At 40.7% G+C, this 18,945-nt stretch overlaps 1 protein-coding gene across 1 annotated transcript; it reads left to right on the plus strand.

Annotated features, from left to right (window-relative positions):
- Window positions 1–730: 730 nt before the first annotated feature.
- On the plus strand, window positions 731–12,734 carry NUP35 (nucleoporin 35). Its single transcript, XM_077829688.1, has 9 exons — window positions 731–884; window positions 1,774–1,944; window positions 5,822–5,949; window positions 7,890–7,950; window positions 8,629–8,770; window positions 9,323–9,392; window positions 9,487–9,615; window positions 11,389–11,553; window positions 12,023–12,734. Exons 1-9 carry the CDS (start codon window positions 851–853, stop codon window positions 12,098–12,100), a joined length of 978 nt encoding a protein of 325 aa, XP_077685814.1. The 5' UTR covers window positions 731–850; the 3' UTR covers window positions 12,101–12,734.
- The last annotated feature ends 6,211 nt before the right edge of the window (window positions 12,735–18,945 follow it).

The raw sequence follows: 18,945 nt of genomic DNA on the forward strand, positions 1-18,945 counted from the left end.
TCTTCTGTGGGTTGCTGGAGGTTACCATCTCAGGGGAGGGGACAGCAGTTGCTCGGTGTGTTACAGTGTCAGAGTGGTTACTGGGGTTTGCTGGGTGTGTTACAGTCAGAGGATGATGGGTGTAGACAGGTGTGTTAGTCTCACAGGAGTGATGGGGGGTTGTTGGGTGTGTTACAGTGTCATAGAGGGTGATGGGGGTAGCTGGGTGTGTTACATACTCATGGGGGTGAGGGGAGGTTGATGGGTCAGTCTCACAGGTGATGATTGGGGTGTTGCTGTGTGTGTTTGTCTCACAGGGGTGCTGGGTGTATTTCAGTCTCACACGGGCAATGGGGATGTTACTGGGTGTGTTACAGTCTGACGGGTAATGAGGGTTGCTGGGTATGTTACAGTCTCACGGGGTGATGAGGATTGCTGGGTGTGTTACAATGTCAAGGAGGTGAGGGTAGGTGGCGGGGTGTGTTACAGTCTCAGGGTGGCCATGTGGTGGTTGCTGGGTGTGTCACAGCGTCAGAGGGGTGATGGGGGCGAGCTGGGTGTGACCATCTCGGGGGAAGGGGTCATCTTGCTGGGGTAACGCGGACGAGGGAACCTAGTCCGTGCTGGGGAGAAGCCTGAGGCGGGGATGGGGGCGTGGTCACGGACGAGTCGCAGACTGAGCGCGCTACCGTCAGCGTAACCACGCCTCTTCCTGCCCCGAAGTCACGCTCCCAAGAGATGGCTGCTGGGCAAGGCAGGAAGTGACGCACCCCAGCGCGCCCCGCGGCGGGCCGAATTTCCGCTCCATTTGAAAGTGATCGCCGCGGGGGGCTGCTGCTGTTGTTTCCCGCGGTTCCGGGCCCCCAGCGTGATGGCCGCCTTCGCCATGGAGCTGCCGCCGGCCGGTACGCAGGGCTTGGGGGTGGCTCCGGCTGTTGCCGAGGCCAGTGGCGCGGGGCAAGTCGCGGCTGGGGAGGCCTCCGCTGCCAGCCCTCGGAGCTCGTGGAGGAGGCCTGGTCAGTGCGGACGGGACCAGCGTGTCAGCGGCCTTGGTCTCCGCCGTATGCGGCTCCGGCCGCGCTCTCCACCTGGCCCGTGACCGTATCGCATGGCCGCGCTGGCTCTCCCGTGTCCCGGCTTTTAGCGCTGCCGGTGGGAGAGCTGCTGCTGCGTGGCGGGCCTGGGGCAGGTCCCGCCAGGGCTGCGGGATCCCAGCGCTGAGGGGCGCTTCCCTCCTGTCCTGACGGTGCCAGTAACCGCGCTCAGCACGTCGCGTCATGAAAGCGACGCACAAAAGCTACAGCAGCGCGGGGCCAGACCGTTAACGGTCCGTGGGAGTTAGGGGCTTCGTGACTTTGAAACATCCGGCCCTCAGCGACTGTCGCTCGGGCAGCTGGGGGACTCGGGCGGGGGCGTGACCGCGCCGGGAGACGCAGCGGGGCAGCCAGTGAGGGAGCTGGCATGAGGACCTGGAAGTTCCTGGTTCCATCCCTGCGGTGGGAGCGCTCTGTGCTGCAGAATGAAACGAGGAGGAAAAGTAAAGTTGGTGCTTGTTTCTTTAAAGTGATAAGAAATAGCATAGCTGCTGTGGTCACAGAAAATGCAGGTTTAGCTGGTATTGTTTCTGATTATAAAAGTAAATCCGTAATGCGAAAAGTTCTTTCATATCAATTTCACAGCACTAATTTGAACTTCCTTGTAGCTTTCCTTCAGACAGATCCTTTATTCTTAGGAACTGCGGTATGCTGAATCACTAACTTTTCTGAATTCTTCAACGTTCTTTTACTAATGCAGGCGCTGAACCAATGACTCTTGGTTCCCCGACCTCTCCAAAGCCAGGAGCTGGTGCTCAGTTCCTACCTGGATTTTTAATGGGCGATTTACCAGCTCCAATGACTCCACAACCTCGCTCTTTAAGTGGTCCTTCTGTTGGTGTGATGGAAATGAGGTCTCCTTTACTTGCAGGTGAATAATTTTACTATGAAGCCTTTTGTAGAAGCAGCTGTGCCTTTTTTTATTTATTTTTTTATTTTTTATTTAAAAAAAGGCTAGCTTTGATTTACCAATCCAGTGATTTTTGTTACAAATTTGAGTGTATCGTTTTCCAAACTGTAGTTGCTAAAGATGGCCTCAAACATATTCAGTTGAGTTTGAATAACCAGTTATTGCAAAAAAAGTCTTAAACAAGTTTCATGGTGATTTAAGTATGACTGTTTCAATCTAACAAAATTTCCTCCAGAGGTACAATGTGAGTTTCTGCTGGTATAAGATCAGTCTAAGGTCAGGCATTTGACTTGTCAAAAATAATTGGTCAGTTGACTGGTCATAAATGGTCAAACATTTTAAAGTACTAATTAATGTAATTGGTAAAGTGGAAGTAACTTGAGAAAAAAACTTCTATATGAAATAGTATAGTGCTGGCATAAATAGCTCTAGCAAAGTGTGACCAAATTCGCTTTCCTGGTCATAACTGATTTGATGAACATATGAAGACTTTCTAGGCATAGGAGTTTTCAATACTGAACTAGGTAGAGTAGCAAAAATCTTATAAGAGGATGAAGAAATGGAATTGGCTTAACTCCCTGCCTGAGCCCCCTGCCGCACCCTGCACACCTCCTGCACCTCAACTCCCTGCCCTGAGCCCCTGCCGCACCCTGCACCCCCTGGGGGCAGGGAGGGGGCAGAGTTGGGGTGGGGACTTTGGGGAAGGGGTTAGAATGGGGGCGGGGAAGGGATTGGAAGAGGTGGGGTGGGGTCTCATGGAAGGGGTAGAGTGGGGGCGGGGCCGGGGGCAGCAAAGGTGGGGGTGTCAGTGTTGCGGCCCTTGGGCCAATGCACTAGTCCTCATGTGGCCCTTGTGGTCATTTGAGTTTGAGACCCCTGAGCTAGGCCGATGGAAGTATCTCCATCACTAGAGGTTAGGTAACTATGATGGTCAGCATTGGAGGTGGATTTTTCACAACACCAAGCACCATAGCTATGTTAACCTAAATTTTAATTGTAGACCAGGCATGTGTGATCAAGACCTTAAGCAGGCTTACTTACAGATGGCACCATCATTGAGTCAAAAAGGTAGTTCTGCTGCCTACATCAGGCTGGACTGAACAGCACCCTGCTCTGGGCCGTCTGGAGTGGCCTTGGTTAAACAATATAATTGTTAATGTTTTAAATGATATTTACATCCCTAATTCAATCTATACTAAAGGGAGTTTGGTTTCCCCATAGGTAGATTGCTGGTAAAAGTAGCTGCTCTGCTTGTTGGGAAATTGTTCGATGAAAGCAGTGGTCTGTTGTGAATAAAATGAAGCTTTTGGAAACTCTTGATTTAAAATACAGTATTTTTAAGGAAGACAGTACTATTAAATCTGCCTGCGAAATTGTACGTAGATATAACTGTCGTTGGGGAAGAACTAAAAATCCTTTTCAGGATATGTCAGGGGTCTCTCTGAATGTTTTGTGAGGTGCCTATTAGCTACATTAGGTGAAGGCTGTCAAGTTAAATTGGGCCTATATGGGAAAATGTTTGATTACATAGGCCTGTAGTAATATATATCTACTTTTCCTGGCTACTGGGAAAATTGTGTGATTCTGTTCTCCATCCTGATAACTGGGTGGGTGGTTGCATTACCCAGAAGAATGCAATACTATGTCAGCTTTTCTCCCTTCCTTAGACACATTTACCAGCTTCTAATCTCTAAATCAATGTATTCAATGTCCCAGATGAAGTAGGAAGTATTTGTTTCACTGAATCAACTGTGGGTATAGTGTGAGTAGTACACTAGTGCCACTGGGCAAAGGTTCCATTATGGAGGAGGGGGTTAAAGGTGCAGAATGCAGTACTGACATGTTCTGTCCCCTTTGAGCTATTGTGTCAATATTTCAGTATAACTTGTCTAAATATCACTTTGGACTGAAATGTGCTGTTACTTTCAGCTATTAAACTAATTGATTAGCTTTTTTTAAGTGTTCATAAATAGAAATTGCAGAGGTTTATGCTGCATTGTCCATTAAGGACTCGGGGCTCCTGATTTTTTTAAAAATACAAACTCTACCAACACAAATTTAGAATAACAAGATAGGTTTGACTTAATCCTCTGAAATTAGGAGTTACTGCAACAGAGAATAAATTACCACAGATTTGACACCCCGCTAGACTGTGAAAGTAGGGCTTCTGCCTAAATCTTGAGGGATGTATCCCCATCAAAACTCTCAATTGCCATGTAGATATACCCCCGCTTTCTGCGGCTCACAAATAATTCATTTGTATATAGGGAGTCTTGTAGTGCAGGATTGAGAAATACATTTGAATTGGATAGCCATAGAACTTTTAATTTAGACATTATTGACTTGAGCACGCCCATGTAAGTGTTCTCTTGGGTGCATCAAGGTTCTTTAAATCAGTTTAATTTCTTGAGCTACTCCTACTAAATATCCTTGTGTTATGGTGGAACCCAGAGGTTCCAGTCAGATTTGTGGCCCTGTTTTGGTTAATGCTGTATAAATTCATAGGCAGTTAGCCTTTGCCCCAAAGAGCTTACAATCTAATTTATGACATGACACAAATATTACAAATTGGAGAGAAGAGAGAGTTTAACTGCATGCACATCTTAATGTTTCAAAATCCTTGACGATTACTCATATAGATGTCTTAATCTCCAGTGGCCCTTTATTATTGTTGGTTAAGCTTTCATGAAATCTGTTTCATGCTGTAGTGAAGTTGGTTAACATAAAATGACTGTTGTGAATACTACATTGTTACTCTGCCATAAAACAGCAAGAGGTAACTGTGGAAAAACAATTGTTAAATAACATTAGAAATCAGAAGAAAATGAAAAGGAACATCTAAATTGATTTAGGTTAGATGGGTTTAGAAGTCCTTCTAATTTTGACATTGCAAAAATCAGTGCAATTGTTGTAAACTGATCCTAGAAAGTAGTCTTATGTCTTTAGGTAGTGTAGTTCACTACCTTCCTTTTTTATGACACTTTCTTTTAAGAAATGTGTGATTATCCTGTTGTACACTCATACTATAGTAATCTAAGTGCAAACAGTCCTCAAATCCTGCTATTGTACTGTGTCCAGATGCATTAGGCATCTAGCATTTCATATGTTGTCCAAGCATCAACAGTGAAACCATGTGACAAATTAGGGTCGGGATGTTTGTATTACGAGCTTAATACTAAAACTTGTATATTAATACTATTTTTCTGACAAACTACATGGACCACACTCCGACAGCATCCACAGAAAGGCAAACCAAAATGCTAAATTTAAAGTAACTTCACTTCCATCGAGTGGATTGTAATCAAAACTCGCATCATATAATCTTTGAAGATACCGGATCTATTCCCCTATTGCTATAGTGTTGTGCCATACAGTATTTTTTTCATGCTGTGTTCTGTATAACTTTAAATGTTATAAGCAGCAAATCATTTCCAACTACTTCACTGGAAGACCATTGTGTAATTATTAGGGACTGGGTTCTGATACCCTTCCTCATGTTGAGTAGTACTTTCCTCTGTAAAATGTCCCATTTACTTCAATAGGGACAACTGAAGGAGTTAAAGTGCTACTCGGACTGAGTGATGGTATCAAAATCTGGCCCTTTGATATATCCGTTTCTGAAACAAGTGCACTGAAAACTGTCCAACAAAGTGGTTAAACAGTCTGTTCTTAGTTTATAGATATTAGGTGTACTTGGGGGGACAATTAGAAAACTAACTAGGCAGTCTATGATCAGATGATTGCTAACAGTTTGAATGTCAAAAGGCTAGAGTTTCAAAATTAATCTGGTGGAGTACATGGAAATGATAGGCTTTCTGCTTGCTCCTTTCCATTGCAGGTGGATCTCCTCCACAACCAGTAGTTCCTACACATAAGGATAAAAGTGGTGCTCCCCCTGTTAGAAGTATATATGATGAATTATCTAGTCCAGGACTTGGATCTACACCTCTAACCTCAAGAAAACCAGTAAGTGGTAATCTTAAAGGTTAGTTGCAAAGCTAAACTAAAATTTCAGTTAATCTAGGTAGTGAATGTCTTTACTTCCCAGGTTGGGTGCAGGCATTTGATTCATACAATTTTTATTTCAGTGTTGAATGCCTCTCATGCTCTGGTTAGTGAGGGGCTTCAGCTCCTGAATCTTATCTTAACTCAATTTTCACTTCAGTCTGGTTGACAGCTGGTTAGTCTGACAAACAAGCACTGCAATATTAGCATGTATCTCCTTTCATTTTTTTCCCTCTTCCTCCATATGACTTTGGAGGTTAAAATATAAAAACAAGGAATTTCTCTTGAAACAAAACACAGTCAAGTCAGACCAGAAGTTGCATATCTTTATATGTTTGTCACAGCTTAATGAAGACTTAAAATACAGGAAGACAAAATATTTTAAGGTTTGTTTTTTTTTTCGGGGGGGGGGGGGGGGGGGAATCAATAATGCAACAAAAAGTTAGCGTAAATGAGATGGCAGTATTCTGTCAAAGCATTGGGGGCACTGCCAGCAATAGCAAGTCATCTTCATGCTTTTCAATTAAATTCTGTTGAGTGAAATGCCTGGTTAAACTTTCAGTTTCTGATGCTAACGGGCCAGAGTAAGATTTCAGGGTCAATTCAGTAACCTGTCAGTCAGCCTCTTGATCCATAATGATAAGAGAGCAAATACTTTCACTAGAAAATTCTCTTCTATTGCTAAAGAGAACTGACTTACTCTGTTGATTGTGTACTTGGTCCTGCATAGAACATAGGCATGTTTTCTGCCATAAGGGTCTTATAAACTGAAAACTTAGTTATTTTATGAAGGGGAGAAGCCACTAATGTAGACTGAAGGGCTGGAGACTTCATAGAATGCGTACTAGTTCTGTCACTATAGTTAATAGCTCCTGTTAAATTTAAAAGTACTTCTGTTTTCTTAATCGTATTTTATATTTAAGAAAAAACATGCTGCTTTAATGTTGAAAGGACATTGTTGAAGCCCTTACTTAAAACAGTGAAAGTTCCTTTTAAGAGACCTAACCTTCTAAATACTCTGTTTCAGTTTGGAAGGGGGAAAGAAGAGAATAGCTAGCATAGGGTAAAAGTCGTTCAAGGGTAGGTAATGCAACTGAGTAGTGTTGGTATACCGCAGCTGTTGCCGAAGCTTACAACTGAGTGAGGGGAAGGGGACATAACTAACTTAAAAAACTGATAGACACAAGGGAGGCTTCTCATTTGATATGTTCTTTGTGAATATTTATTAAGCCGTTGTGGTAAGTTATGTTTACTCTTCAAAATAATGAAAGGTCTTTGGGTATAGATGCAAAATACTTATTCATTTTTGGCAAAACATTGCTGACTTTATAGGAAAGCTGACTACTTCAGTAGTTCAGAGGTCCCTAAATCTGTGGTGTGGGTAGATGTCCCTATTGTATGATGATCAGTTGCTGTCTAAATGGCAACAGCCTTCTGAACAAATTTATAAGCAGTATGTTGTTCATAATGTTTCCCCAATGTGAAATAGTTACTAGAGGAGTTCACTGTGTAAAAGAATAGGAGTTAGATACTTTTAGTCAGAAGACCCATAGGCAATTGCACTTTATTCCACAAAGATAAACAGTGAAGTAAGCTCTTCATTATCTACCAATTGAGGGTTATTTGGATATACAAGGAATTACTAGGTTATATGAATTTAAACAAATGCCGAAGCAAAATGTTCAGTAACTTTATTGCATGTCAGGATCCACTTACTGGGTTTGCACAGTTATTTCACTAACTGCAAGCAGAAGAATGTTTGTTTGCTTTAAATTGATACTGGGGCAAAAATTTAACCTTTTCTCCTGATTTTTATCAAGTGGGCTAAAACTGGTCTTTCCTGACTATGAAAAGACTGTACCTGCAACTATGACTTGTTACTTTTCTGTATTTTAATGCAGCCGAGCTTTTCTGTAACGCAGAGTCCATTGGTTGGAGCTATGCCAGCAACCCCTGGAACAGGTAGACACCCTGTCAAACTGCTTGCTATATTTTTGTTAGCATGGTAGAGGGCCAACTCTGTCTGAGCTTTCACTTTTTTTGTAAATTGCCTTGCAAATAAGTAGCATTCTTTCCGCTTGCAAGTGACAAATGTGAGCAGGAAAGTACTGCCTTGTTTGTTAGAGTACTGCAGATAGAACAAGAACAAGGAGCTGTAGTTATTCATCTGTTCCTTGCAGTAGAACTTCTCCATGCTGTATTGAACACAGAGGCAGAGGTGGCTGTTCTTAAGGAATGCTATGGAGGATGACAGATGGTGCCACCATTCTAAAGCCTCCTCATTTCCTTGTATGAACCCAGCAGCTTCTTGTAAAGCTTTCTGTTGGGTTCTTTGTTCCCATAATAGGCTCTGCAGAGTAGTTGTAGGATCAGAATTTGGCCCCATTTTTAGTAGCAGCAGACAAAGGTGTGGTAAGTAGCTCAGTCACAGAGCTTAGCAACATGTTTGCAAATTTCACTAGTCTGAAGTGTGAATTAATGTTGTTTTACTGTGTTTATGAAAATAAATCGGCTAATTTTTCCTACTAAAATAATCTTCATATCAAATTTATACTCTTAGGTGCCTAGCTTTCTACACTACTCTGACTAGCTTAGTTACAGTAGCAATTCATTGAAATCAATCCTATTTCAATTTAACAGCCACAGGTGTATTTAGTCCTGCAAGTATTGGACAGCCCAGAAAGACTACACTGTCTCCTGCTCAGCTGGATCCTTTCTACACTCAAGGGGATTCCTTAACCTCAGAAGATCATCTTGATGACACCTGGGTAACTGTATTTGGGTGCGTGATCTGCAGCATTTTTCTAAAATCTGATGGCAAAGTCCTTATACTTGGCTATTCTGTTTGAGTACCTGTACATGGAGATGTACAATCTATACATCACTGAAAAAATGCATGAGTTTTAATTACTTTAATTTTCTAGACTACAGTACACTGAAATTTAACTTGCTTCTTAGGAAGTGGGTGAGAGTGGGGAGTGCAAGAAGCAGCAATAGGACATTGTGTTGGGGTACTAGCAATCATAGGACTCGATTCTCAAAGCCAGGAGACAGCAAGTGAATACATCTGCTAAATAGTAAAGTGGCTTCCGTGGGGAATCTGCATATCATTATCTTCATGCAAGAGTGTAGATGATGGTGAGCCAATAAGATCTAGGACATTCTGGTATCTTAAATACTGTTTCAGAATCAGTGCTTAATGAACAGTTCAGCTGATCTTGCACTTTTGGGAACTCTGCCAAGGAGTTTCAGCAAAACATTATAGAATATTTAGTGTGTTCTATAATAGTCTCTCACTGATCAGCATTTTGAGTATGTTGTCTTTTGCTTTCAGGTTTCCTCAAGCATCTGCTTCATATATTCTACTACAGTTTGCACAGTATGGAAACATTTTAAAGCATGTGGTAAGTCTTATGTTGACTTATCTTCTAAAACATATGCTAAGTTGTTCATTCTTCAAATACTAAATTTAACTACTTCCAACCAAAACCGAGACAGATGTCCAATACAGGAAACTGGATGCATATTCGGTATCAGTCCAAACTGCAAGCCCGGAAAGCCTTAAGCAAAGACGGAAGGATTTTTGGTGAATCTATCATGATCGGAGTCAAGCCTTGTATAGATAAAGTAAGTTAGCCATCCATTCTGTATGGAGTAACAAATTAATTTATAAGGTATCTTTGTTTTGGTCTGTCCCTTGCTTTTCCTCTTCCAGAAGCATGTACGTGGATGGGGATGGGGAGTGGGGGGTGGGGAAGGGTTCATATGTTAAATCAGGTGGCATACATCAGTAGTAGTCCTTTGTTATCTGAGGACTTAACATGGAAACTATAACGGTGTACAGCAGTGCTGCACCACACTTAGGGCTGTGAAGGGAGTATGCTGGTTCATCTAAAACTGTAGGGGAAATGTAGCTGGGTAGAATGCATTTACCTGAGTTGGAATTTGATTCACTAAGATTAACACTTTGCTGGTTACTAGCTACTACAGTTAGTAGTTCTGCAATTTCACATTTGAGTTCCTTCAGAACTCTTGGGTGAATACCATCTGGTCCTGGTGACTGATTACTGTTTAGTTTATCAGTTTGTTCCAAAACCTCCTCTAATGATACCTCAATCTGGGACAGTTCCTCAGATTTGTCACCTAAAGAGAATGGCTCAGGTTTGGGAATCTCCCTTATATCCTCAGCCGCGAAGACTGATGCAAAGAATTCATTTAGTTTCTCTGCGATGGCCTTATCCTTAAGTGCTCCTTTAGAATCTCGATCATCCAGTGGCTTCACTGGTTGTTTATCAGGCTTCCTGCTTCTGATGTGTATATAGAAATTTTTTTGCTATTACTTTGAGTCTTTGGCTAGCTTATAGACTTCGGCAAGTATATAGCTCCCCATCCAAGTCAGTACAGTCACAACACTTGGTAATTGTCTCCTCTACACTAAGAGGAAAGCATGCCTACCTGTTCGTTTAAAACACCAATTCCTGCAGCACTCTGGTCATCTTGGCAGTCTCATCTATATACTTGCTTGAGCTGACTATGCTGTCAGCTGTAATGCGGTTCAAGCGTGGCTGTAAAACATCTAAAGGGAAGAGGTTAAGCTACGTACCAGACTAAAGGGGGTGAGGGATGAGCAGGAATAAAATAGGACTGGGGAAATACAATTGAATGGGAGTAAGCAAACAAACGATTCAGCTCGGAAAATCCTGTAAACAGGACTGAGACCTATTTTTGCCCCAGCTCTAATGGGCTGGCTGTCAAGAAGCTTGTCTTGTGTTGCAGAATCAAAAAATGGGGGGGGGGGAATCTTTTGAAAGCCAAAATATAAATCTTTGTTCTGGAAAAAGCCATCGGATCACTAACTCTACAGATAACCCCGGGATTGTTTGGCAGTAGACTCATGGAAGGATGAAGGGTTGAGGTAACGCTACCCAGGTTTGAATCCAAAAATTTAGGTATTTAACGCCCAAGGTTGGACCACTACAAGCTTGTTGAGACTTGCTTTTAGTTTATTTATAAATCACTAAAATCATGTTGTCTGTACTGTTTTCAAATTTGGTCATGACATTATCTTGAAGACTAGTAAATCATTAGTTCACCACTAGCTTATACTAGCATCATACAGTTCTTTTAAATAAGCATTTTTCTTACTGCTGCTCTGTGCACTAATGTTCATCATAGAACATGTACTGGTAGTTCAGTGTCTGCTATACTGTGTAAATATCTTACATACTCTTCATTGAATACATAGTGGAAACTTTTAGAGTCATGGTGCATCTTGAGCTATTGGGGTATTACTTTTTGTCAAATCAAATCCAGTTACTGCAGTAACTGGAATTAAACTGATATGCACCTAGTATTTGCTTCCAATTTATTAAAATAGCCTATTTTCCCCCCTCTTTCAAGAGTGTGATGGAAAGTTTTGACAGAGGCTCTGCATCCTCCATGTCTTCAGTCTTCACGCCACCGACAAAAAACTTAGGCACACCGATGCAGCCTGCAAGTACTCCAAGGATTTCTACAATGAGACCTCTTGCAACAGCATATAAAGCTTCCACTAGTGACTATCAGGTATTTTGAGAAGGTAGAGAGCGAGAAAGGTTACCAAATACTTAAGCAGATTTCCAAAAAAGGAATTTGTATTCTTCGTGACTTTCTCAAAGTAAACTGCAAAAGAAACAACTAAGCCAAAAAAGACACACTGAATGCATATTTGTACTTTCTGTGCTGAGTAGTGGGGACATCAGCACATTGTTCTAGACTTAACTCATTTTGCATCTCTACCTGTAGTTTGCTCCTTTCCCACTTGTCAAGGCAGTTTTTTCAAACTTGCCAACATAGCCTATCCATCTGTCAAAAAGCTTTCAGAGTGACTTTTTTAGAAAGCCAGTTTCTTACCTCATCTGTCCATTCCAAGAAGTTGAATTTGTGTTGAGATGCCCTTAGATGCCCATTTTTACAGTCATAGTAATTCTAAGAGCTGGGGTGTGTAAATAGAATGAATGCATGCTGGCTGACCAAGTGTTTTTGTTTCTTCTAGGTGGTTTCTGACAGACAAACCCCAAGGAAAGATGAAAGTATTGTATCTAAAGCTATGGAATACATGTTTGGCTGGTAGCAAGCAATGGAAAATATTACACTAAAACACAGTTAGGGCTACAAATAAACTGCCAGCTTCCTGGTTAGTTGTATAACCACTCATGGCAGTATTTCAGCTTCCCTTCACACCAGTTATGCCTTCTGAGAGGAGAATTCAGCAGACATTGTTTGCACTTTAAATGATGGCAATGTACACAGCATTTTAAGATGTTAATCTTAAACTAATCAGTGTAAATACAAGTGGTCTTGTGCTGTTTGTGCTCTAGTGATTGCATGACTTCAGGAAAAAAGTCAGTACTGATTTGCTATAAGTTATGGAATTGTGTTAATTATACTTTCCAGTAAAGTGAGAATGTATAAATGATAACTCAGTTTACTGTTTCCCAATAATGTAACAATGTTTCTTAATCTTTTCTGGAAAGATGGTAAGTTTTTTTTCTGCAGGATGAACACTATGTATTCTAGTAATATAAGGGATTTGTCTTGGGCTACCAATTTTAAAATGAATGTTTTAAATTTTAATTTGGATGCTGTTTAATACTTCTCTGTTTATATAAAGTTCATCTTGGAGTCCCATTGTAAATTTTCATAACAGCCTTTTAAACTTTTTAACTTAAATTTTCTTAATAAAAGTTAAGAGTTTGCAAAGTTGAGTTCTTTGTAAAAGCTTGAGTGACCCATGTGTTCATGAACTTCCCATTTGTCTCACAGGCGTGTTGCATGTACCACCTGAACTTACACAGCACTGTGTCGGGTTCAGGTAGCCAGTCAAACAAAATGGGTGGATTTAATTTGCATAAATTGGAATTGGTAACATATTAAGATTTAAATTTGGACTTACTAAGAAATTAACGTAGCAGTGCACTGTGCCACTTATCAATACCTTATGCTTTATTTAGAAAAGGTCAAAAATATGCGACACAAACGTGTATGTTTCACCGGGACTAAAATATATCCTCCACTTAAGTGCACAGGACATGCCCGCTTTTAAGCATGTTCAGCACACTACATTTTGAAACAAGCAGTTAAAAATATCTAATTGCAATTGCAAGTGGGAAAAAAATGGCTAAACTGTAACTTGGCCAGAACAAAGACTAAGCTAATTGCTGCAAGGGGCCAGAGCCTTTTACATCATAAGACTTTCTAATGAAGAAGCTATTTCTGCTGTGTTGGCAGAATAGTGAATCAAAGGGTAGAGTGTCGTCTTTTGAATTACCAACATACTCTCCTTCAGTACCCAGGACTTTCCTGAGAGGTGGCCTATCCGGGACTGAGGAGGCTTCATCCTATATTATGTGAGATCCATGATCATAGATTGAGAGATGGCTAAATACAGCTGATTTTTTTTCCCCATGTATACTCAAAGGGAAAAATCTTGCCTCCGTACACTACTATCCCTACATCCTTGTTTCTAGTATCTTCCTCCAACTCAAGCTATTTGACAATATCACATTTTGACACACACAGTTACAAACTTCATCCTGACTTTGTAAATTTCCCTTTCTCAAGGTACCTGAGAGGAAACTTCTCTCCCCTCAATAAGCTTAATGTATTTCAATTAGTGTTGGGCTCTAGTAATAACTCCTCAGAATTCAGTTCTACAGCTGATGGCAACCCCTTCGCTCACATGATTCAAGAGGGACATTTCCGTAGCTTGGGGCAGCATGTGGCTCAGTGCACCACTGATATTCATATCTCAGCAGTTTGTACTTGGTTCCAGAGTATATCAAAGAATGTGCATGAGTCTTTACTCCCAAATAGAAACCAACTGTACATGGTACATCCTAGATCTTATGCAATGTGGGGAACATAAAACAGCGTGGAACATGTGCAGCCTTAAGCGTGGTCTTAAATATGTATTGCACCAGTTTAAGATAAATAGGCTTTTAAACTGACTTAAACCAGTGCAAAATCCAGCACAGACACTATTGGCTTAAGAGTAGCTAATGGTGGTTTAGCTTCAGCTTGTTCTTAATTGACTCAGGCTAATTTGATATGAAGTGCCCACATAGCTTTGTTCACTAGTTTAACTGTATCAGTTTTAAATAACCTTTATACAAGTAGTTTCATCTGCTTAACTAGACCAGCCCTGTGCTCCTTTGGAAACTATTATATTGTGTATAATAGCTGGTGCTTAGTAAAGAGCTGCCCTTTTGTTGGAATCTAAACAGGACAAGCAATCACCTGTTGACTGTTAATCGGTATGTTGGGTTCCAGTTGCTCCTTAATTGCAGTCCCCAATACACCTGCTCAAAATGCAGTACCCTCTCTCTGGCCTGTGCTTCCAAACAGCCTGTTAAACAGATGAGCCCATACAGAAAACAGGTAATGAAACTATTTTCTGACAACCTAGCAAATTACAATCTTTCCTCCTATAAGCCGAAATGACTTGTATTTAGCTGCTCACTTCTGATCTGAGTTCCACTTGGATCCATCTCCTTTCTTGCTCACTCTCCCTACCTTCACTGAACTTAGACCTCAAGATCATTTGTTCACTAACTAAACTGCTGAACAGTTTGATGGCTCACACCATTCCAAATACCAGATTTGACTGCTGCTGTTCTGTTGTCTTGCTTCTCATGAAGTTTAGGATGACTTTTCCTGCCCAGACTGGCACCTTCACACACTTTTTTTTTTTCTTATTGATGCTGTCTGTACAGTACAACTGCCTAGGAATGTTGGATATTGGTTCACTTCTCTCTGTAGGCAGGGAGAAAACATGCTCAGGATCAAAGAATCAATATACTTTGCTTCTACTGTCTAACTTTGGCTGTTGTGTTGCTGATCTAGGTTCTTCCTGGAGTGACTTGGATTTGTATCACACGCTTGTTACAATAAGTGTTTCCAAATCGTGTCTCATAGTGTGCTGAGTAGCTATAGTCATTTTGTTTGTAGACTAGCTCACTATGAATGTAGTAAGAATTATCTAATGTCTTATACACCCAAAACATTACACACAATGCTCATTTTCAAAATATGTTGTTGGCAAAAGAAAGCATCTCTAGTTTACAAATAAAGAACCTGAGTGCTAAGGGGAGGATTTTCAAAAGTGCATTTAAAGTGTTGTAGCCCTGTTGGTTCTAGGATGTTAGAGAGACAGTGGGTGAGAGAATCTTTTTCTGGACCAGCTTCTGTTGGTGAAAGATACAAGCTTTTGATATCCATGGGTCCTGTACATGCCTGTTACCACATGTGTGTCTCACCCAGTGCACTAAATGCCCAACAGTTATGTGGGTGAAACCAGACAATCCCCACATTCTTGAATTAATTCAGAAAAATAAAAGACAAAACCACTATATTACCTGTGGGTGAACACTTTTCCCGAAACAATTACTCCATATCTGAGCTCTCAGTCCTCTTCCTCAAAGGAAATCTGCTCAACACCTTCGAAACATGAGCCTGGGAGCTTAAATTGGTAACTCTGCTAGATTCTAAAAATCATGGTCTGAATAAAACACAGGATTTATGGCTTATTATAAGAATCTTTAACCCACTAGCTCTTTTTTTTTTTTTTTTTTTGGTCCTATTTTTGTCCTGCAGCGATGTTAATGGGCTGCTTTACCTTGAATGGTATGTGTGTTAACTACTTATACTAAACATTCTGTTCCACCTTGTATTTAGCTGTGACATTCTGAGTACTTTTCCAGTCCTGCAGAAGAGCTCTGTGTAAACTCAAAAGCTTGTGTCTTTCACCAACAGAAGTTGGTCCAATAAAAGATATTACCTCACCTACCTTGTCTCAAGAGACTTCCAGGGACTTATGCTCCTAAATCCCACAGGTGCTTTTGAATATCTCCAGCCTTATTTTGTCAAGGCCAGATGGTGAGTTACAGGGAGAACTGGCATTAGAAATTTAGGAGTTGTTCCTGTCCTGTGCACTTACTTAGTACTGCTGCTTTATAATGGAAAAGTATAGTTACAGTGATAGCTGACTTGCCTGTAATTAAGGGGCCATTTTGTAAAATTACTACAAGCTACTCTTAGTATGACCTTTTTATGAGTGATGTACCCAAGTAGTTGGATGCTAATACTTTAATGTAACCACTGAATTTATTAACTTTAATCTGGGATATTGTGGATTATGTACTATAGGTATTTTATGATTTTCAAACAACACTTTGTACTTTTGGATAATTTAAGCATTATGCCCAGATGTTCAGACACTCTCGTCTTAACCTATGTATTACATAATGTTAACATTATCTTTAATAAACTTTTTAAAATCTGTTCTTATCGATATTCAGTGTCAGTTTCCCCCTAGGCCCCAATCCTGCAAACTGAAATGTATTCAGCGCCATTGACTTCAATGGGCCTTTGTGCTGACTGGGAGCTCTACCCACGTGAGATCAAGGCTATAATTTTAAACAATTTTTTTCATAAATATTCAACATATTGTTTAATCTTTCCTGCTGCTACAACTGAGTCAGTTTAGTCAAAGGCTTGATTGTCATATCTACTCCTATGTCCTAATTCTATACAGTTTTAAATTCTTCATTAGTAGGGTCCTGTAGCCTCTGCTATTTCATATCCATTTCATGAACAATTTAGTTGGTAGTGTCCTTTTTGCTGGCAAGTTGTTCGTTGCTGGATAATAGATGAGAACATAACCACCTCTCATCCCAAAATTTACAGCCTGCTTTTAGATAACTTTCAATGTGGTAACTTTTTGCCCAGATGGACAACTATAGAACACAACATGAATGATCAAAAGTTATTTTAACTGTAGTATGTGTTCATTTCTCTAACCGAAAATACAATTTCTACTTCATGTTGCAGACTATCTCCACCTTGTGGCAGCTTTTTAGAACTGTCCGGTGTGCTAGCTTTATAATTGAATTGGAGGTTTAACTGCTGTTGTGTGAAGTTTATCTTGATTTACCAGTACAGATGCTCTATTAAACCTATGTGCATAAACAATACCATGAGAAAAAAGCGCACCTTTTAAAAAAAATGCAATAAGATTTCCTCTAGACCAGCAGAGGTGTAGGCAAAAGAGAAGGAAAATACAGAGCCAGTATATATAGCAGAAATGTTCTTACCCAGTGTAGCAAAGAAATTACAAAGGGGATGGCTTGTGTGTCTAAATATTAGGCTTGAACTAACTTGTGTCTGGAACCTCACTTAAGTTCCATCAGTGAGATGGAAGAGAGATTTCTGGAGAGATTCTTATGCTCAGATGCTGTTTCTGTCTATTGAACATTATTTATTTGTATTGCAGGAGTGCCTACAACTACCAACCAGGGCCCCATTGTGCTAGGCACTGTTCAAACCCATCAACTTTCCCATGATTCCTTTTTGTAAGGGTAAGGAGTTGTCCACTTCTAGCCCATTCTTTTCCCTCCTCAGTACTTCTCTACCTCAATAAAATAGACTGCATTTGTGGTAGTGTATATGTGTGGCTTGTAAAGTGCCTTGGGCGAAGACTTTTTATATAAATGTAAAATAGTATAAGCACAGTACTTGGTAAAAAGCCTTTTAGTTCTATAAAATCGTGTTTTAAGTACTAGAAAGGCCATTAATACAGATTTAGCCAGGTGCCAAGAGAGAAATAACATTCATTAGGTGTTCAAATGCACCTTGAGTGCTTTTACCTGCCCTCAATATAGCTGCAACCAAGTAAGAAAGACACTAACAGTGTCCCGCAAATTATAACTGATGGCCTCATGCAAGAAGTGTGCATGCAGTGATTTGAATGATGAGAGGGAAGCTGTTTGGTGCCCAAGGGAGGGAGATGCATGGGAGCAGGCATGACAATGAGTGGGGAATGAATACAAAAGCATACTCAGAAGGGGGCATGAGACAAGCATAGGCAACAAGAGGAGAAGGAATTCCATCTAAGCAGAAATACAGGGAGGGCAGATCTAGCAGAGCCTTGAAGGTGAGGATGGGAAATATAAATACCTATAGTGAGTGGACCTCAGTGAAAGGATTCAGAGGGGCAATTGTTAGAATATTGATATTCAGGCCTGCCTGTAAAGGCCTATACTTTAAGAACTTAGGTGTATTTTTTATCACTTAGCTAGTTACAGGGGTATAAAAAGAAAGAATCAAAATCACAGTCCGCCTGTGTATGGGCCTTGTCTCACTAGGATAGTTTGAGGCCTTGTTCTTAGGCTAAAGCCTTTGGCTAAGCAGCAGGGGAAGCCATAAACTGGGAAGCATATGGTCACACTCACATTCCAAACCTGTCACATTGAAATAAGGTGGTATTGGGCTGTTAGGAAGATGATCCTGTCCTGATAGTGCCCATCATCACCAGATAAAGAAAGAGATCTTTGGATGGTTAAAGAAAACTTAGTTTGATAGTATCCTGTCTGGCAAGAAATCACTTATCAATGGTTGTGGTTGTGAAACCCTCATTTTTGTATTTTATCTTTATGGCCCCCACTTTGTTGTCATTAATCTGTCTGGTTCTCTAATTGTTTGTCTGCTGTATAATTAATTTTGCGAGATGTAAGTTAATTTAGGGTAGTTGTTTCAGAGTAGCAGCTGTGTTAGTCTGTATCCGCAAAAAGAACAGGAGTACTTGTGGCACCTTAGAGACTAACAAATTTATTAGAGCATAAGCTTTCGTGGGCTACAGCCCACTTCATCGGATGCATAGAATGGCATCCGATGAAGTGGGCTGTAACCCACAAAAGCTTATGCTCTAATAAATTTGTTAATCTCTAAGGTGCCACAAGTACTCCTGTTCTTTTTAGGGTAGTGGGATATAACTGGTTAGATAATTGTTACAGTATGTTAGGATTGGTTCGTTAAATTTCAGTAAAATGATTGGTTAAGGTATAGCTGAGAATATTACTATATAAATTGGGGGCAAACAGGAAGTGGGTAGAAAAAAAATTGGAATCATACTTGCTGGAA

The sequence above is a fragment of the Eretmochelys imbricata genome, chromosome 11, assembly GCF_965152235.1.
Source record: "Eretmochelys imbricata isolate rEreImb1 chromosome 11, rEreImb1.hap1, whole genome shotgun sequence".
NCBI classification, from domain to species: domain Eukaryota; kingdom Metazoa; phylum Chordata; order Testudines; family Cheloniidae; genus Eretmochelys; species Eretmochelys imbricata.